At 38.8% G+C, this 21641-nt stretch overlaps 1 protein-coding gene across 1 annotated transcript in view; it reads right to left on the bottom strand.

The window, feature by feature from the left end:
• Nucleotides 1–1299: 1299 nt before the first annotated feature.
• LOC121525718 (ephrin type-A receptor 6-like) overlaps nt 1300–21641 on the bottom strand; it is a 101919-nt gene continuing 81577 nt past the window's right edge. Inside the window, exons 9-20 of the mRNA XM_041811860.1 lie at nt 20994–21118; nt 19624–19786; nt 15546–15651; nt 11985–12055; nt 7501–7626; nt 4969–5154; nt 4812–4873; nt 4510–4719; nt 4258–4407; nt 3971–4164; nt 2349–2498; nt 1300–2067 (exon numbers count right to left, since the gene is read on the bottom strand). Coding sequence (XP_041667794.1) covers nt 1953–2067; nt 2349–2498; nt 3971–4164; nt 4258–4407; nt 4510–4719; nt 4812–4873; nt 4969–5154; nt 7501–7626; nt 11985–12055; nt 15546–15651; nt 19624–19786; nt 20994–21118 — 1658 coding nt within the window. The 3' untranslated portion in view covers nt 1300–1952. The remainder of the gene's footprint in view (nt 2068–2348; nt 2499–3970; nt 4165–4257; nt 4408–4509; nt 4720–4811; nt 4874–4968; nt 5155–7500; nt 7627–11984; nt 12056–15545; nt 15652–19623; nt 19787–20993; nt 21119–21641) is intronic.

Here is a 21641-nt window from a genome sequence, read left to right as displayed (position 1 = left end):
CATCTGCAGGCCAAGCAAAGACCAGTTTATACATGTGCTGCGTTAAAAAAAAATACAAAAAGCTTTAGTTTGTGAAATGTATCTGCTTTTCAGAATTATATATACAACAGGGCTTATGTTGTGTGATTTGCCACATTACACAAACAAAAACAACACAAAAATCATTCATAAGTTGTTAAGTATAACTTAATCTAAATGTGTGGTACATAAATACGTTTTTTTTTCGAATTTGCCCAAGTAAACATAAACTTCTCTATCAATATTTTCAACATTAGAATGTTGTATTTACCTATTTACTGTGTATTATTGTATTTTTTTTAAATAGTTGAATTCATCCTTACCTCAAGTACTGCAATACTATGGCAGCCACCTGCTCCACTTATTTACATTAAAAACTTTTTTAAAAAAGAGGAAAATTTTGAGATTAGTTTATCTAAAAGGTGCAAGTCATCTGCCCTCTATAAAAATACCATGTTTATGTATAAATGTGTACATTTGAACAAACTCTGGCTAGCGCTCTTCTGATTTTTTAAAAATCTTCTGCAGAAAAAATGAAAATATTCTCTCTCTTTTGTTAGTTTTATAAATCAATCATGGTCTCTCTCTCTCTCTCTCTCTCTCTCTCTCTCTCTCTCTCTCTCTCTCTCTCTCTCTCTATATATATATATATAACCAAAAAATTACCAAAAAATTAAATGCATAATACCATGTAGATATATACCTCTATGTTGTTCTTTTTTCTGGCTAACCTGCATGGCTGCCTAGAGTAATTCCTGTTATATGCCGGTGTTTTTCTACAACTATTGCATATTGATTTTTTGTTTGTTTGTTTTAAAATGTGCAAATAAATGAACTAAACTGCCTTGCAACACCTGCAAGCTAATATGTGTAAAATAAAAATCTCCACTGACAAAGTCAGAGCTGTTAAACATCAATAATCATGCTTATATATATATATAAAGACCTGTATGATGTTAAATCTCAACTCTTGTGGACACAGAATATTGTGTTGTATTTTGCCATGGTCTTAGGCTCTTTTCATCAACACCTTTCCCTGAGCACCTGTTTGACAAACTCACCTGACAATTCTTCATGTCCAGAAAACGTGTCAGTCTCTTGAGTGGACATTGTCATTGTGAATGTGTGTTTGAGAGAGAGAGAGAGAGCATACAGCTCCATGGATACCTTGTTTGCTGGTGTGTTTATGTGCATGTGCAATGTGGAATTACCAGTCTGTTTTGAGGAGAGAAATATGATGTCTGTTATTTGGCGCTTCAAAGTCTAAGTGAAGACAAAGTATTAAAATAGGGTTGTTTATTAAGGAACAAACATACTGAATAAAACATACAACTTTCACAAGACTTTTTGTACAAGACATACTGCATTATCATGAGGATTGAATGTACATTTCTATAAAATCTTTTGACATTCAGCGGTCTTCAGTTCAAAAAAACATGATTGTATTTACCATTCTCTCGACCTTTATTACTGTAGAACTGTTAATCGTAATCATATACTGTACCTTAAACAACAACACACCTTCTACATCCTACCCACATCTTCTCTGGCTTTGAGGTAACAGACTTGAGACCCTTCAAAGTCAATAGAAACTGTTGGATTGTCACTTGGAAAGAGAAGAGGTATCGGTGAACACTTGAATAGACACTAGAGAAAAGAAGTCCTAAATTCAAGTGAATGCTAGTATTTGCTGAGATAATAAAGAGACCGCATTTGGCCAACGCTGACAGAGGTTGGTTGTTGTGGAGGCTGTATTGATGATAATGATCCATAAGATGATTGAGATGAGCTGACTGCTCTCACACGAGCGGCCTGTGGGTTTCCTGCTACACCTAACAGTCTGGTGTTTGTGCAATTAGTTGAATGTTGATGCCAAGGAGCTCTGCTTTGTTTCCTGCTCAGTGGGTGCACACAGTCTGTCTTTGTGCGGTGCCTCACACTTGAAAGCCACTCTGTTGGATGTGGTGAAGCTGCAGGCGAAGTGACTGTATGCTGCTTATGATTCTCCTCTGGTGACCAATCAGACAGATCCCGATACGCCGGATGTCACTGGAGGACAGAGGGAGATTTATAGCTTTAGAATGACAGTTATAAAAACGTGTGGTGATGAATATTTAACAAAAGACATATAGTGTTTTCACACCATCATATTTTAAAAGAAAGCTCCATGATAACACAAACTGTACTGATGTTTCATGACAAAGCTAAATAGTGGAATCAATTTCATTGCAATTTCGCCATTTTTTTCTCTTCCTTTGATGCTACTTTGTGCCCTTTTATTGTGCCTTTTGAAGCTGTAGCTGCACTCAGTTTAATTTGACTTCACTCACTCTATGCTCATGGTGGAAATGGAATCCAGGGTTGTGTATCCTGCTGCAAGGAAGTTGTTCTTATACTGGCTCATTTTGATCGAGTCGAGCCAGTCACCGATAGAGATGAAAAGAGGATAGTCTGGCATGTCCTCTGGGGAGTCAGGAAAACTAAGAAAACACAAAGTTTAGGGATTAGTTAGGCATATTGACATTTAGATAAACTGTGTAGAAGATGCATCATTACCAGTGACTTTCAAAAGCAATCCTAACATACCTTAAAATTTAATTTGGTTGTTTAAGTTTGGTATAAGGTTGCAGACTCTTGCTAAATCAACTACAGTATGGTCAATATTACAGCTTAGGGCTCCAGGCCAAAAGGGGGCGCCAATGGGACAGCTCCTGTGATTCTCTCCAACTGCACCCCGCAGCCCAGCCTCACTTCACCACTCTCTCTTTCTCTCTTGAATTAACTGTAAAAATGCAGATAAATTCAAAATTCCAACAATAAAAGTTAAATGACTGACTGTAAAGGAAATTGAGGTTCATTTCTAATTTTCATTGCTTAATTCAGGGGTGTCAAACTCAAGGCCCATATTTCTGTTATAACTGGCCCATCAGTGTGAGGTCTGTAGATTTCCTCAAGTATGAAAATATAACCTATTTGGATAATTGAAGATATCTTTGTTGAGTCATAAAATCTTAAAAAGTAAGGAGTAAAAATATTTAGATAAGAAGTCAGTTAATTTCACATTTTCCATTTTGCATCTCACAATTAGGACTCAAAATTAGAATTTTTCATATTTTAAGCTCACCTAGGGTGGCAAGCATGGTTGGTTTAACATCACTAACTTTTTTTTGTTGTTTTGTTCTTTAAGATTCTCTAACCGAGTATTTGAGATTTTGCTTCTTTTTAAAGAAAACTGTACAGTTAAAAAAATAGTTTCTTACATGACATGTAAGTTTTGTTTGTCTCGTAGTTTTTAGGTAGTTAAAATGGTTTTCCTCTTATGATGCTCTCTCATTATCTCTAAGATGCTGCTAATTGTTCAGTACTTAGATTTTCTCAAGCCTGTGTTGAATAGCAGGACTTGAGAGGCAGTCCAAAAGCAAGCTTTTATGGATGATGACTGTAAAAATATTTCTATAAACTGAGAGTCTAACCTACTAAACTTGCAGCATTCTTGGCTCATCTTTGGTTTTAGTTTCTAAGGTTTTTATTACTTTTATTGATTTTTTAAAAATTATTTTTTCCTTTGATTAAAATCTTAATATCATCCATGGCCTGTATTAGACTATGAAAGCATTAATCCCCTTTAACTGATTTAATGAATTAATCATTTTCAATTTGGCTTTTTGACAAAAAAATAAAATACAATAAACAGATGTGCAAGCTGGACAGAGACATATCCACATGGATACAGTGCTGTGATTGCAGTCAAAGGTGTATCTACTAAATACTGACTTGAGGGGGGTAAATACATTTCATTTATGGTACATAAATTCCCTTACATTGTTATACACTTCATAAATGGAAAACAATAGCTTCCTGTAAGCTGAACATCACCAAAATGATACAATAAGCTTTAGATCACAGTTTGCCAGTTTAACCATGAAAACAACCAGTGTGATCCTCTCTTTACCTCTGTGCGTCATTGACCAGAGTAAGCAGGTTGCTAGGATTGATGATGAGTTTGTCCAGAAATGAGAGTACATTGTTGAAACGTGGGCGCTGGCCAGACTCCTTCTGCCAGCAGTGCAACATCAGCTGGTGCAGGGTGACAGGGCAGCCCATGGGTGCTGGAAGACGGTATCCTTCTTCAATAGATAAAATCACCTGAGATGAACATCAGTGGGTTTAATACATGTATGCCTTTTGTATTCATCATGCTTAAGTGTTTCTGTAGTTTTAATGTGATCGGCAGCTTACATCTTGATTTGACATCTCCCAGTAGGGCCTCTCCCCATACGACATCACTTCCCACATGACGATACCATAGCTCCAAACATCACTAGCTGAGGAGAATTTCCCATAAGCAATGGCCTCAGGTGCTGTCCAGCGTATCGGTATCTTTCCTCCCTGACACAGAGGAAGCATGTATCAAGTAGATATTCAACATTTCACAGCTTCAGTAAATGTCACCTAGTGTCATCCTGCTGTAGCTGTCAGATCCACACTCACTGTGGCAGTGTAGGCGGCTTCACTGTCATCTTCGAGGATCCTGGACATGCCGAAATCAGACACCTTGCACACCAGGTTTTCGTCTACCAATATGTTCCGAGCGGCCAAGTCTCTGTGAATGTAACCCATCTCTGAGAGGTATGTCATGCCCACTGCTATGCCGCGCAGCATGCCTACCAGCTGGAGGACTGTGAACTGACCGTCACGTGTCTGCATGAAACAGAGAGGACATATAAGATTCATAAGGGACAATAATTGCCTCAGAAAACAGATGTATTTATGGGAATTTGCATCCATCCTACCCGAAGGAAAGAATCTAACGCTCCATTCTCCATGTACTCTACCACTATCATGACCGGTCTGCCTGAAGAAATGAGGAAATGCATGTTGTAAGAGACAAACACATAGAAGAACCAGCATGAAAATGTAAAAAGACATAAAGACAGTTAAGGATGTTACTTTTTGTGACCACTCCCTCCAGCCTGATGATGTTGGGATTGTTAAACTGTCCCATTATTGAAGCTTCACGCAAGAAATCTCTCCTTTGCTGTTCCATGTAGCCGCCTTTTAGTGTCTTTATTGCTACAGCGATGTCCATTCTTCCAGGTACACGCAACCGACCGCTGCAGACCTCTCCAAATTCACCTAAAGAAAGCAAAACAAGGGCTTGAGTTACCTGAGACATTATCATGATCCCTGTCTGCGTTTCACAGATTTTGAGACATAAACTCTCCTGTCTTTCACAAAAGGCTGAGTGACTTAACTCAAATTCACTGGATTTTAGATATTGTATTTTGACGTGGTAGCATAAGTTGCTATTGAGTTTACACAAGCAAAACAGGTATATTTTGGTCATGTCTAGTAAGTATACAACAAATTTCAAGTGGATAGAATAACCAATCCGGGAGGAATTGTTACAAGAAGGAACCCTTAAATTGCCTCATTTCCACAAATTTTGTAACCAAAGATTTGAAACTGTCAACCCCTCAGTTGAGGTCAAAATATAAGTTTTTGCCCCCTTCCTAATCTCTTACTTTTTTGCATATTCGTCACACTTAAATGTTCCATTTCATAAAAAGAAATTTGATATTAGACAAAGATAACCAAAGTGAATACAAAATGCTGTTTTTAAATGGAGATTTCATTGATTAAGTGAAGAAAGCCATCCAAACCTAACCAGCCCTATGTGAAAAAGCAGCTACCCCCTTGTTAAATCATGAATTAACTGTGATTAAAAACATTTGTAGCCTTTTTTTAAAGTTGAGTTTAATTTCACTGGCCACACCCAGGCCTGATTACTGCCAGACCTGCTGAATCAAGAAACTGTTTCAATAGAACCAGTCTGAGTGAAAGTGAAATAGACCAATAGATCAGCAGCAACGCATCACGCTGAAATCAAATGAAATTCAAAAACAGATGAGAAACAAAGCCATTGGCATATATCAGTATAGAAAGGGTTACAAAGCCATCTCTAAGGCTATGTGACTCTATTGAACTATGGTCACAGCCATTATCCACAAATGGAGAAAACTTGTCTCTGTCCCCTCTGCTCGCCTCATCACCATGGGGGGCCGAGCATTCAGCAGCTCGGCTCCGCAGTTATGGAACTCACTCCCCCCTGACCTCCGCAACACTGACTCCCTACCCCTCTTTAAAACCAGACTCAAAACCCATCTGATCAAACTCTCCTACTCCCTCTGATCTTTTGCATTGTCTATTGTATTACTGTTTGTTTTTATTCCTGTTTTTATGCCTGTTTTAATGCACTTCTTTGCACTTTTGTAAGGTGACCTTGAGTGTCATGAAAGGTGCCCTTAAATAAAATGTATTATTATTATTATTATTATTATTAAGTGCTGAACCATCCCAGGAGTAGCCGACCTACATAAATGACCCCAAGAGTGAATCGACAACTCACCTAAGAGGTCACAAAAGAACCCAGAACAACATCTAAAGACCTGCGGGCCTCACTTGACTTAGTTAAAGTCAGAGTTCATGATCTAACAATAAGAAAGAGACTGGGCAAGAATGGCATCCAAGGCCAAAACCACTACTGACCAAAAAGATCTCAAAGGCTTGTGTCACATTTGCTATCTTGGTGATCCCTAAGACTTTTGGGAAAATATTCTGTGGATTGACGAGACAAAAGTTGAACTTTTTGGAAGGGACAGCAAAGCACAAGTTGACTGGATGATCATCCCAGGACTAGTTTGTTCAAGTATAACCCATGACAAAGGTCCAGGACACCACATTTTTGGGTAATTAATTCAAAATAGCACATTTCCTGTTTCAGTTAGAGTAAAGGTCCCACTGTAGATCTCCCTAAACTGCATCCGTCCAACAAATCCTATAAATCTAGGTAAGACGGGCCTGGGGGAACAAAAATGTCACTAATTATAATAGGACTCAATCACCTACTTAGTACTTGGGCCCTAATAAATGTGGACATAGTGGTGTTACATTGCAGCTGCCTTTCCACCACTTTCCACAAGGTGGAGCCAGTGTTACAGGAGCAAGACAACGGAGGCGCCTTCATAACTCCTCAACAGTTAAACAGCAGACACAATCTGTTCAATTTAATGAGCCATCTAACACAATTATTCATCGGTGTCAGCACTGACTTTGTTCCTCTGAGGCACAATCCGATATATTACTTTTAAATCAGCTTGCTAAGAGTGGCAATAAAAGTTTTGAATTTGCATTTTATGAGGTTTAACATTTCTTATAAAATAAAAATGTTACTCAACATAAGGTGTGATCATTTCTCCGTAACAAGTGCTAGACATCCGTCACTGGGACATTACAATATCCTTGGGTAATCTTCGTGATGAATTCAGAAAATAATATGAAGATGAAAATAATGGCTGTAAAACTCTTGTCTGCCTGTAGTCATGCTTTGTACGAATTTATGCGTTCTGTCTGCACACAGGAGAACTGGTTCTGCTCCTGATTCAAACACAGAAGAAAAGTACATGTAGAAATGGATTTTACCTGCACCAATCACTCTCTCGATGCAGATGTAAGAGGGCTCAATCTCTTTGGCAAACTCCTCCACAGCCTGAGAGGGGTCTTCATACGTGTCTGGGTCGACATACGTTTTTATCCCAGAGAAAGGGACTGAAAGAGAAGAAACACATCCGTTTGTATGAAATCCTTCAGTATTAACACATCATTCTGGTGCATTAAACTCTGAAATCCCCATACAGTTTCACTGCAGCGTTACAGAATATAAGGGACAAGACAGAAGTAACAAGGTGAATACAGATGCTAGCTGAGACATTTTTAGATATCGCCACTGGCACAGAAACACTTCAAAGATGCTTTTTTGGCACTGTTGGCTACATGAACAAGATAGTATCAATGAATAAATGGTGCACATATTGTGTTAGTATTTTCAAAGATTATTTTTTGGACTCTTTGCCTTCATGGGACAGGACAGCTGAAGAGACGTGAAATATGGGGAGAGTGTGAGGGAAGACATGCTCCAAACAGTATCACACATCACATTAGGCCCCATCACTACAACTGTATTTCAAAACATATTTAACAACCTCAATATACAGAATGGTTTCCATTTTTTGTACAATTAAATTCTGTTTTGGATTCTGTGTGCAATTTTTGAAGACCAAATTAGACTACATTTCTTTTTAAAACAAGTGCAAAGAGCAACAGCAAAAGTTTGTCTTGGCAGAGAGGACATTTTTGCACCTCTTGAGAAAAGAATAATAAAGAGCTACTTGTAACTTCTCTTAATCTGTTTTCACATGGCACTGATGTACTGATATTTTAGCTTAGCAACTTAATGGAGCCATTACCACACGACTCATATTCGAGCTAAATTTTTGCAGTGCAAACAAAAAATGACTGTTTATCAATGTTTTTTTGTATAGAAATATCCAAGCAGACTTCAAGTTGTCCATTTGGAGACTCTTAATGGTCATCTGGAAACCAAATGACATTAGAGATATATGAATCCTAAATTTGCATGTTTATTTGAATTTTAAAAAATGATAATTTATTCAAAGAAAAATCTTATTTCCATTATGTTTTTTTTTTTCCTTTTTGGTAATTTTTTACAGACTAAAGCCTCTCAAAAAGTGGCCAACATTTAGCCAAAACAGGACACAGGGTTAGGGTTGACAAACTGACAATCAAATGCAGAATATGTAACGTCAGAGCTAAGCAGTGTTTTTTATTGATTTTTTTTCAAGTTAGCATGATTTTGGGACTAAATGAAGTTGCTAGTTTTGTTTTTGTTGGACCTTAATCTTCATCTGACGACAGTATTAACAGGGTTGTTCTGATTTTATGACGACTATATGACAGAGAAGGCTGGAAGGACACACTGTGAGTTTGATTTTTTCCTTTGTTTTCTTTACACTAAAAAGCTTGTTTCTGTTTCTGTGTATCTGTGAGCCACTACTGCAGGACTTTACTATAATCTTGAGATTCTTCTCTTTCGAACAGTCTATAACATGATATTCTTCATAACTGGCACTTTAAATTAATGTGTTAAGGCTTTCAAATTTCAAATGGCCAGAATACCAGCTGGTGCTGGAGAAAAGGTTAGGTTAGTTGCGTCTTCTCTGGGGCCCTAGTAGCCTCAAGGCAATTGCCTGCCTTTGCCTAGTTAAAAAGTCCACCTCTGTTCAATAGTTATCTTAACTGATGACATTGTGGTTGCTTATAACCCCTGCAAGTGCAATATCTTACTAGTTATTTTTTAGGTAATGCTCCACCTGGTTTTGGGTATGAACATTATTTAAGCACATCTAGTGCCGAAAGGATGTGTGTGTGCTTGATTGCTGGTGTAATCTGGTGTATGCAGGAGCTGTGTGTTTGTAAAATGGGCACTAATAGCGAGTCCAGTAATGTTACTTCATCTCCTAAAGAAGCAACACACACACTTAAAACACTGCTCCTACACCAGTGTGTTCTCTAACATGACTTTAATTTGTGTAATGAAAATAAATAATTCAACAACCAGCCTTGCATGCTTAGTCATTGTCTTAAACATCAGTGTTTGTTTTATATGAAGCACATCATCATTTTCTTAATTGTTAATGCAAATGCATAATTACAATTTCATTCAAGTAGTTCTTCTGCATTAAGATGTTATTCTTGGACAACACCCTGAAGTAAACTTTGTGATATTCAAGCATATAATGTTTCAATATTTCTGAGATAACGCTAGAGGGGTTGATTCTTGCCTTAGCAGCATGCGGCCATAATTAATGCAGCTTTTGCTTCCATTACACAGTAAAGTTTTCTGTTTTTTATTTTTTTTGTCAAAGGATGCTGAAAAAAAAAACGATCTAAAAAATGCCCAGAGCAGCATACAAAAAGACATAGAAGGCAGCCAGTTTTCAGCCTCCTCCTCGCTGGCTGTGGCTGGGGACGATTCCGCAGTGAGCGCTGTGCATGATGACTGGCACAAATGATAAGTTGAAGAACCCCCCCGGTACACCTCGAGCAGATGAGCTGGGGACTAAATGTACTTTATAGCTGTGTCAGCTCATGTTGCAGAGGGTTGAAGGCTTCGTCTGAGAAAAAGATTCCAGTTTGGAGTCTTACTCTCTACCTCTGTCTCCAGGGTGTCTACGCTCCGCGCTGTAATAGAACAAACCTTTTCTACCTGTTTGTTGAGCCTGCTGGCATCCCCGGCTTGCATGATGCCTCTGCAGCACGCACCGGAGAAGAATAAACAAGAAATGACTGCGGGTATGGATTAAAACTGTTCAAATACATGTCATAGAATGAGAGGGAGGCTTGCAAAAGGCACATTTTCATCTGCAGGACTGTTATCAGTCTATGCCATGTGCTTGTAGTTAAAACTCTGATAATAAGACTACAAATTCTGCTAAAAAATATCCAACCTATAGTGTATTACACTTGAGGAAAGACTGCTTAAAGAAAGACAAATAAAGTGGTAAGACTTCCTGACAGCATGTGAGTTAGGATACTGGTAAGCCAGTGTGTTATTTCTTTCTACCTGTAGCACTTCATGTTTCTTCAGGATCATTCTATAATCCTAAAGTGAGCCCACAGACAATATGAAGGTGAGATTAGTCTCAGGAAGCCCACTTGTTCCCCTGCAGGCCTCAGATCGAATCCAACAAGGGCTCTCATGGAACTGTATTAGAAAATTACAGGACATCTTTTTGTTCCCTGAGAATCATACCCTGCTCTTGTGGGGAGATCAATATCCCCGTTTTATCTGTAATTGTAGCACCATACTTGAGACAATCCTGTAATCCTTGAGATAGGACAGCAAATGCCACAGCCATGTCATAGTCTATTGATGGCTGTATGAGATAATGTAAGCGATGGACGGCTTATAAAACACATAAACCCAAACAGATATAGTGCAGAAAGCGTCTTGTTTTGTAGAAGCTTAATGAAAATGAGATCAAGTGTTTGTTTATTGTGATGTGAGCTAAACAGACTAGTAAAATGTTCATGTTTTGGCCTCCATAACTTGGAATTTGAGGAATGTTTACCATGGTAACCAAGCAAAACTGATGGACTGGCCTAATTCTATGCCTGTCATTAGACAGATCAATCTTGCAAAGCTCCAATCTGAAGCGTATAAGCCTGATCTGACCAATCAGCATTGTTTCGAGGAGAATGAAGCAGTTGCTACAGCTAAGGTTTAGTTTTACTGCAAGCTGGGAAACAACGGCTGTTAGAAGTACAGCTTTCTGTGAAAAACTGGGTCAGAAACAATTTCAGGCAAATGTTCCTCAACAAAATAATTGCAAAGACTTAGAATATCCAACCATCTACGGTGAATAGTTTCATCAAAATATTCAAAGAATCTGTAAAAACCTCTGCACAAGGGGCTTGTGATCTTTGGGCTCTCAGGCGACACTGATTTAAAACAGGCATGATTCTGTACTAGAAATCCCTGCACAGGCTCAGGAACACTTCAAGACATCACTTTCTGTCTTCACAGTTTACTGTGCAATCCACAAATGCAACTTCATGCAAAGAAAAAGCTATTTGTGAACACAACTTAAGAACGCCACCATCTTCTCTGGGCCAAAACTCATTTGAAATGGACTGAGGCAAAATGGAAAACTGTTGTGTGGTCAGAGGAAATTTGAGACTCCTTCTGAAAACCATAGACACCGTGACCTGTAAACTAAATAGGAGAGGGACCATCCCACTTGTTATCAGTGCACATTTAAAAAGCCCGACTCTCTGATGGTGTGGGGTTGCAGTAATGCCTATGGCGTGGGCAGCTTGCACATTTGGAAATGTTTTATCAATGCTGAAAAATATGTAGAGGTTTTATTTTTATTTTAATTTTTTTAGGCAAAATTTGTCCGCTATTGATGTAAATTGTGTCCGTACTAGAACCATAGAGGTATGGTATGTGGTGATGCATGTTTGAGTACATGTGGAAAATGATGCAAATGATCAGAGGAAAAAAAACATACATACACAATAAATCTAATCTTTGTTTACTGTACCATGTCCACTGTGGAAGCGAGTCCTCCTCTTCTCCTCTGACTTCATCCTGGCTTTAATGTAGCCCTGGCACCTGCAGGGGTGAAGTCAAACAGTCAGAGTCACCTTCATCACCACTTTAAAACCTCAGTTCACCTCAGTCTTTTCCCTCTTGGTATTGCTGCTAAAGAAATATTGAACTAGCTGTCATTACTAGCAGGATTCAGGGTGACATCCAACAGAATTACTGCCCCCATGACAAAAGGTTGAAGAGTGCACATTTATTCTGAAAGCAAAAACTGCCTAAAAAAGTGTTTTTAAGAAGCTTTTCCCCGTAATGCCTCCTCATCTATCTTTTGGTCTGTAAAGAGTCTTCTGGTGGAAAGAAGACAGCCATTTCCCTTTTCTATAACCAATTCTTCAGAGCAATTTTTGTTCTTGCCTTTATGTTCTTTTTTTTCTCCCATCTCCCCACATTTATCCTATTCAGTCCCACAAATGTAAGGCTTTCAAGGCTCAGTCTCCAAAGAGAGAGAGACGGGACAAAAGTAGCAATCAAAGACGTGTGCTTAATAGAAAGGCCCATTTGAATCCTTCTCGTAAAAATATACAGAAAGAGGTCACCCTTTAAAAATGTCATTACATGTTTAAAATGTGCTACTTTGCCACTTTGACTTTAGAAGTGTTTATTCATATAAAACTAAGAGGATATGTCAGTTTTAAAACCATAATTACTGCCAACACTGTTTCCCACTGAAAAAAAAAAAAAAATCTAACTGTGGTATGAGCCAGAAAGCATGGGAAATGTGTATGTAGGAAATATTTAGTCATGAATGTGGAAATCTTTAACAGTTCAATTTAAATGATCAAAAAATGATTAAAAATACATAAAGTTGAGCTTGACTTTTTACCTACAAAGTTTTATCAGGTAACACGTCAGTCTAAGCGATAACTTTTCTCCCCCATGGTGGTTAATTTTACTGACAGACTGTGAGCAGTGAGTGCTATAATCTCTCAGGTAGAAGATTCAAGTTTTTTTTTTCAAGGTGACATAACACATTCCTTTTCAACCTTTAAAACAGTCCCCTGTGGTCTAAATCAAAAGTATGTGCTGTGCTTTGTTCAAAAAATAATATGGATCAAGCACCAGAGGTGTTTTTTATGACCAGTCTAAACCAGCTTTAAGCAGCCTATATTATAATTGGTCCTTTTGGGTGTTTATACCTTTAAATGCATATGAGCTACCTCTAGCCCTGCCCCAATCTTCCTTACAGTATACTGATGCAGCAACAGAGAACTCCCGCTGGGGGGCAAGTGATGATTTCTGCATTGAGAAATGTTACCAAAAAGGCCCTGTTGAGCTGTTTATGACCATGCCAAGTGATCAAAGTGCAAAAATAAAAACATTCTTTATTCTACTTTTGTGTCCCAAGGTTAGTGAAATATTCAGGAAAATAAAAGTATTTAAAAAATGATGAAACAGCAGCAGGCAAGAGTTTAAAATAAGCCTCCATCTAAAGCCTGGATGAGCAAAGTGATCCAGTTTGGTTCAGTGCAATTTTGTAATGTTTTAGCGCACTTAACTCTGATCTTTTTCATATTTCCTCAGCTGATGTCTATCCAGCCTCACTTGTTGTGACAGGAAATCTGTCTCTTTTAAGAGCTTCAGATGATTTGGCAAAGCTCAGCAGAACTGGTTGTTTGGCTCCTGAACGCTCTACATTTGGTACCAGTTTGGCTTTTTAAATGTGGATTACATAACAACAAAGGATGAAGGAAAGGAAACTGGCACTCAAACAGGGGCTAGCTACCATAAAGGAGGAATTTTTATATGTTAAGGGGGCTCGGCTATCCTCTTAGCTCAGTACAAGACTTCTCGAGACTGTGTCTCCCTTCGTATAACAGGAGGTCTACAGGCCTAAGTAATTTGTGATATTGATCGCCTCCACACCAGGTAAATCAGTTAAACTGTGGGGGAAAAAAATCACTTTTTTTAAAGTGTATGGATTGAACTCAATGCATGTAGAAATTTTCTGATGATAATTTCAGAATACAGGCTCACTGGGAGCTTTAAAGCACAAGCTTTTCTCTGTTTCCATTCATTCCTTATGGCTGTCCCAGACTCCCTAACCTCTAACGGTCAGATTTTGTGTTTAAAGACACCATTGAACCACAAACCACTAATAGGACTGGGTTGACTTGTTTTACATTTTGTGGGTCTGCAGATACTCAGGATACCCCAAAAATGTGTAAAAATGCTGAATCCCCCCCATGATTAGTCCCTTTAATTACTGGCTTGGTCACAGTGCTAAGCCAGTATATTCACACCCCTGTGGCACTTCGGCTTCACTATGACCTGCTGCAGTGAGTTTGCATGATTTCCCTGCACATGTCTGGGTACCCTCTGGACACTCAGGCTTCCTCCTGCAGCCCAAAGACAAGCTTGTTAGCCTTATTGGTGGCTCTAAATTGCCTGCAGGTCCAATGTGTGTGTGCATGCTTGTTACACTTTATATGTAAGCACTTGAAACTGAATTGGGACTTGTCTAGTATGTACCATGCATCTCACCCAGTGACAAAGATAGATAATGAATGGATAGCACTATCTGATTATTTTCTTACCTGGTTTGTTGAAATATAAAAAGGCAAGCTGGTTAAGGAAACACATTTTGGGGATTATGTACAACTTAGCTTTACCCACCCCTCTGTGCTGTCAAGGTACAACCTCTTATTCAGATGTGGTCACTTTTGGGCACAAAAGCAATAAAAAATGTTAAACTGTAGGCTTTGTAGGAGTATTTTTAAGCCAAGCTATATCCAGTCCAGTCACCTCCATAAAGTCTATTGAATTTATACTTTACTGTTAAATGAGACTATTACAATTTCGAGCAGTTAAGAGCTGGATCCGTCTATCAATCAGACTTTTTTTTTGCACTTTTTGTAAAAAAAAAATAATGTACAAAAATTGCTTTGCATATATAGAAATAAAGAAAAATATAAATAAAACACCCACCTCTGCCAAAAACACACAAACAAATAAAAGGTAAGCCATGGTTTCTTTTGCACCCAGCATTGGTAGAGAAGGGTTAGAAAGATTTGGGATTAAAAAACATTTTCAAATGGCCCTGCATCTTTTTCTTCCTATAAAGTGAGAGACACTGTTCCCAGTTCTTAGTTCACTTATTTTTAGATGTTTGCAAATTGTGTGATTAAAGACAATTACTTCAGCTTGAATCACAATTTTATAAAAATCCAGACAAAGTACCACGAGCAATCGGGCCATTTTTCATAGTTTATTAATAAGTGGCACTAAGTGTAAAACCCTGTGAACTAGAAGCAGACTGAAGACAACAGTCTGAGCCAACCTGTGGAAGTTAATGGAATGGAGCAAACTGCTGGTACATGCATTACATGCTGAGTAATTAGGCAGAAAATTGGTTCAGCCATTTGGAAAATAAGAGTGTCTGCTTGGTGGCAAAAGAGAGTCCATTAACAGACTTCTGGTTGTAGTGTGACTCTGGAGATTATGAGAGGAGAAGCAGAGAGTTTATGGGTGTTTATGTGTGAATCAGGCAGCATCTCACCGTCCAGTGATGAGGAGGAAGAGAGTGAGGATGACCAACAGGGAGAAGCCGCCAACAGACGCTGTGACGACCACCAGGACTTGACCCTGATCGGCGATATCAGGATCTGAGGAAATGGAAAACAAAACGAATGAAAACAGAGAAAAGGCACAATAAACATGAGCAAAGCAAAAGTAAAACAGAGAGGAGACAGAGCAGCAACTACTCATATCAGCACCTCTCTGCCTGAGTGCAAACACAACACATGGAGATAAGAAGCTGCTGCATTGGACATTTTACTGAACTCACTGAATGCACCATAAGGCAGATAGCTGTTTGACATAAATCTTTTTCTTCTTGTTTGGCCTTTGAAAAACAACAAAACGACATTCACATGTACAGGAAGATATCAACAAAGGCGCCGTACAGACAATCCATTATTTTGGATGAATGACACGTTTGAAGCCTTTAGATACAAAGTGACTGCACTGTAGTATGGGAGTCTATCATATGCATTAAAAACATGTCTTCAGTGATGACCTGATACTGGAACTCACTTGCTTCTTATGTAAACAACAGCCCATACATCATTTCTGTGGCTCTGTTAGTGTGGATTGATACCTCTGCATGCTGTGTGCCAATAGGGATGAGTGAGCACCACTAAGAGGCACCTCTTCAACAGCTTTTCTTCCCTAATATTGCCATAACCAGGCTTTAATAGGAGTAAGTAATTTGCCACTAACAAGATAAATCCTGTGGGATACTGGTTAGATTGAAACATCTCAATTTGAGATGACAAGTTACAAGTGAATCATGATTTTTCATTCGTAAATGAGTGAGCTCTGAGCTACCTGCTTTTTTTATTTTAGTTGTTTTAAAGATACAAAAAAGCCAAAATGGTAGCAAATGAAAAGTCGTTTGAGAACCAAACAACTGGCTCTTCCTACTGAGCTGAGCCAAAAAATCCAGCTCTCTAAAAAGACCTGTAATTCCCATTTCTATAAATGAGGCTGGATGGACATACATAAAGCCATGCTTTTGTTTACTAGTAGAATATGACCAATCACATCAGTTCACAGAGCTGTCTTTGCGCCAGTACATGCTGTGTCTACACAACCAAACCCAGACCAATGTTGGCATCCCAGTTCACCTCTATGCTGTCTGAGCTGTCAGATATCAAACTGTTTATGGTACGCACTGAGGTGTCTATTAAAGGGGACATATTATGCCAAAATCACTTTTTCAGGCTTTTTGAACAAAAATATGCACAATCCCCTCAAATACCAGAACCACCCCCGCCCCTTTCTCAACCTCTCAGAAAATGTGTGCTAAAACAAGCCGTTCTCAGATTTTCTCTTCATGATGTCATGTGGGGAGTTAGTGCTGCCCCCATGTTCAGTTGGCCCTCCCCTCTTGAGAGAAAGTTCTGCCCCTCCTTTTCTGATCTCCCTCTAAGCTGCCAGCAGAGAAGAGGATCAGGAGAGCCACATCCATCAAACCACATCCATTTTGTGAGAGGGGCGTGGTCAGGGGTGGAGTCAGACAGCTCAGTAACATAAGAGCCACAGAAACAGAAACAGCTCGTTCTGAGCAGGGCTGAAACAGAGGGTTTTTTTTTAGACATACTAAAATCCTATCCTTTTTTTTTTTTCAGCAGCGGACTTCACAGGCATGTTTTAGGGACCTCTGGGACCAATATAAACTTGTCTTGAAAGGGTAAATACGTCCCCCTTAAGCATAATCCTGGCCCTAAATACCTGACCACTGAGACTTATTACAACCCAGTCACCTTTAGGAGAACTGCCAAATCCTGGTTTAATCAACAGCAAAGCTGCACTCATGTCAGATTTTCTGTAATGCTGTTGCTGCTAAATGTGCTTTTACTGTGTCATGTTGTATCCAGTTCACTTTTTTCTTTTATTCTCATAAATGCCATTTTAGGGTCAAGTGTTGCAAATTGGCATTGACTATAAACACTTTAAAACTTGCATAGGACAGGTGATCCCAGTTTATCTATTTATACTGTATCCATCCCTGACTAATAATCCACAAATAAATAAATAAATAAATAAATAAATAAATAAGCATCACTACTTGGAATCAGAATGCCCCAATCAAATTCAAAGCTCAGTTAATGCATATTATAAATGGTTTCAGATAGTTTAGGTACCATTATGTCCATGTGGGAGCACCAAAGTCAACACAATATGAAATTCCTCACAGGAGCTTTAAAGACTTTTTCTCCTGTGATTTAATTCAAGAAGTGAAACTTTCATACACTGTAGATTCATCATTACAAAGTGAAATATTTCAAGACTTTTTGTTTTAATGTTGAGGATTGATTAGGGCTTACATCTCACAAAAAAATCCACTATCTCAAAATACTAAAATATGACAAAACATCAGTCCAAAAAAGGATTTATAATATAGAAATGCTGACCGTCTGGGAAATTAGGCTAATTTATGCACTCTCAAACTCATTTTATACAACTGCCGCATAAACGAAACATGGAGCCAATCAGTCTGTGGCACTGCGGGGGTGTCATAAAGCCCAGGTTGCTTTGATAGCAGCCCTCAGCTCATCTGTATTGTTAAGTCTGGTGTCTCTCATCTTCCTCTTGACATTTCAGCAGACATTAGCCCAGGTGAGATGCTGTTTGGTTCAGAGTGACTCCAGACTAGAAACACATTACTTGTAGCCCATCTCCTAGACCCATCTGTGTGTGGTGGTTCTTGATCCACTGACTCCAGCCTCAGTCCACCACTTGTGAAGCTCCCCACGGTTCTTGAATCTGCTTTGGTTGACAATCATCTGAAGGCTGAGCTCCTCCTTGTTGCTTGTGTTCCTTTTCTGACCACTTTTCCCTTCCAGTCAACTTTCCATGAATATGCTTTGATACAGCCTCTGAGAACAGGCTGCCCTTTCAGCAATGACCTTCTGTGGCTTACCCTCCTAGTGCAGGGTGTCAATGACTGTCTTCTGGACATTTGTCAAGTCAGCAGTCTTCCCCATCATTGTGGTTGTGTGTATGAACCAGAGTGAGAGGATGAAGGCTCAGGAGACCTTTGCAAATTAGACTTTCCCACAATATTGTAATACGATGTGATAGTTGATTTTTTATTTTAATGAGCTGTATGCTGTAATCATCAAGATTTTTTTTCAAAAAGTCATGACATTTTACTTTGTATAAAATCAATCTAGAATATATGTTAAAGATACATTTCTGAAGAAATCACAGGAAAAAATAAACTTTTACATGGCATTCAAATTTTTTAGATGCAGCTGTGCTCTAACTTATAATCATGCATTCTTGCATAACAACACAATGACATAAAAAGAAAAAACAAATCGAGATTCATATGAAAATATTTTTAAAAATTTAGAAAAATGGACTTGGAATGGATCATGTCTGCAAAAATAATTGCACTCCCTTGAATCTTTTTTTTGCAAAATTGCCTGGTAATCATCTTTCTCTTCAGCGATGTGTCTATTGATTTCAAAACAACTGACAGAAGACAGCTGGTATAAGATGAAACAAACAGAAAAACAGTCAAGAATGAAACAATGTGAGAGTTTACTTTGTATGGGTTACATAAGGTGAGAAAATATATCCATTTATCGAAGTATTTATGTATCCAGGTATAAGTATTCATAGACTTAAAGGAGTGTGAGGGTGGACATCTGCATATTCATCACCTGCGGTGTGTGTCCTGTAGGAGTCTGAGCATATTTCAGGATTAGAATCAGCAGAGCGTTATGTATGCTTCAGGAACTTACACAGCTTATAAACATTTAAATAAATGGCTCATGCCTGAAGAGACACTGATGAGTTTCACTGATCCATAGCAAAAAACGACCATTAAACGTCTCCAGGGATTTTATGGAGCTGCTGATCGACACAGATGACTCCAAATCTATGGCTCTAAAAATCACTTCTTTACTTTTGCACATCGCCTCAAAGACACCTAACTGGAACTTAAAACACAACCCAAAAATAACTGGAGGCTGAATATAATGAATTCCCTTCACTAAAAAAACAGAACCTGTGAGCACAAACAGAAGCACAATCTCCTCCTGTTCACTCCTCCACAGTCGTACCTTCAGCTGCAGTGGCAAACTCAAAGTTTGGGCTGTACGCTGTGTAACCAGCAGCTGTGCGAGCTCGCACATGGAAGACGTAAACGGTGGAGGGTCGGAGGCCCGTCACAACCACACTGGGGGTTTTGGTCCGTGTTGATGAGTAGCTCAGCTGCTCCTGCTCCTGAAAAACAGAAACAGATTGTGTTATGAAAAAAAAAGTTCTGAAAGTCTTGACAAACATATGCAAACATAAACTCTGAAATGTGTGAGACAACACTAACAGCTGGAGTTAAAAATAATTTACATTTAAAGGACGATAAATATGGTTGAAGAAATTTCTGGATTTTTTTTTTTCCTTTTTATTCCAAGGATGACTGTGTTGGTTGGTCAATATCAATTAATTAAGGAAAGAAGAGAATATATTAATTATTAGATATATTATTTAGTTGAAAATCCTTTTCTTGCAGTAACTGCATCAAACCTGTGACCCACTTACATCACCAAACTTTTGCATTCTTCTATTGTGATGCTTTTCCAGGCTTTGACTGCAGTCTCTTTCAGTTATGTTGTTTTGGGGGGTTACTTCCTTCAGTCTCCTCTTTACCAGGTAAAATGCATGCTCTATAGGGTTCAAGTCTGGAGATTGACTTGACCAGTCTAAAACCTTCCACTTCTTGCCCCTGACGAACTCCTTTGTTGTTTTGCCATTGTGTTTTGGGTCACTATCTTGTTGCATGATGAAGGATCTCCCAGTTAGTGTAGTTGCATCTTTCTTTACACTGGCTGACAAAATGTTTCTGTAGACCTCTGAGTTTATTTTGCTGTTGCAATCATGTGTTACATCATCGATGAAGATTAGCAGAAGCCGTTTAAGCCCAAGCCATGACTTTACCTCCACTGTGTTCCACAGATGAGCTTGTACATTTGGGATCATGAGCAGATCATTTCTTCCTCCAAACTCTAGCCTTTCCATCACTTTAGTAAAGGTTCATCTTTGTCCAATCATTCCATAAAACTTTGTCCTAGAAGGTTTGAGGCTTATCTCTGTGCTTTTTGGCAAGTCAAACATAGCCAGGGGGATAATGGGATGTGGCAGCCCAGTATGTGAGACAGGTGATCTGTGACTTGGACCCAAAATTGCTAAATGTGAGTGGTAGTGTGTTTATAGCGTGTTTATAGACTTGGATTCAGATGTTGACATTGGTGGAGATGGGGAGAGAGGGGTATGTATCAATGCCGTTGAAGATCATATAAATTCTCTACAATATTTTTCTTTCACAGGGTATTTTCAAAACATTTTCTCTGAGAATGGACTGCATTTGATTATAATGATATCATTGAGTTTAGGGGTGATGATAGAACATTTTAAATCTAATACAAGTCCTTACCTTCTCAAAGTATTTGACTTCATAGTCCACTATCTCTGAGGGCAGCAATTCCACCTCTGACCAGGAGAGGGCGATGCTGTTTTGATTGGCCCAGTCTTTCCTGACTACACCCACCAGAGCAGGACCTGAGGATACAGACGAACAGTGTAGGGATTGAGTCAGCCGTGACTGAAAACCTGCGAGGAGCTGCAGTTTGGAGGTTTAGAAATGATGCACACTGCAAATTTTCAAGTCAAGTACAAAAACAGAATATATTTACACTATGATTGTTTTTTTTGGACAGGCTGATGCATAAGTATGAATCTCCACTTTTTGAAATGTCATGAATTTAAACCTAAAATATTCCAAAATATGCAACCAACCTGTGCACTAAGGGTCAGCTCACTGTAATGAATATGTGACAGAGAGAGGGATTCCTGACTTAAATGTATATGGATTGGGGGGGAAACCATAAGTAAGAAAAATGGCATCTCTGGCGATGGGGTGAGTAACTCTCAGTCCCCTCTCAGTGGGGCCCTGGGGAATAGAGAAAGGAGTTATTTCAGCCATTTATTTCTGAAGCCACTAGAGTGAACTCTAAACTGAATCCACCGAGTTCTGAGGCACGGCTGAAAAACACATTTTAAAAGTGTCTTCAACTCCACAAGA

Source organism: Cheilinus undulatus, linkage group 1, assembly GCF_018320785.1.
Source record: "Cheilinus undulatus linkage group 1, ASM1832078v1, whole genome shotgun sequence".
Classification (NCBI taxonomy): domain Eukaryota; kingdom Metazoa; phylum Chordata; class Actinopteri; order Labriformes; family Labridae; genus Cheilinus; species Cheilinus undulatus.
The sequence above is the reverse complement of the archived record's forward strand: the minus strand, read 5'-3'. Positions and strand labels throughout refer to the sequence as shown.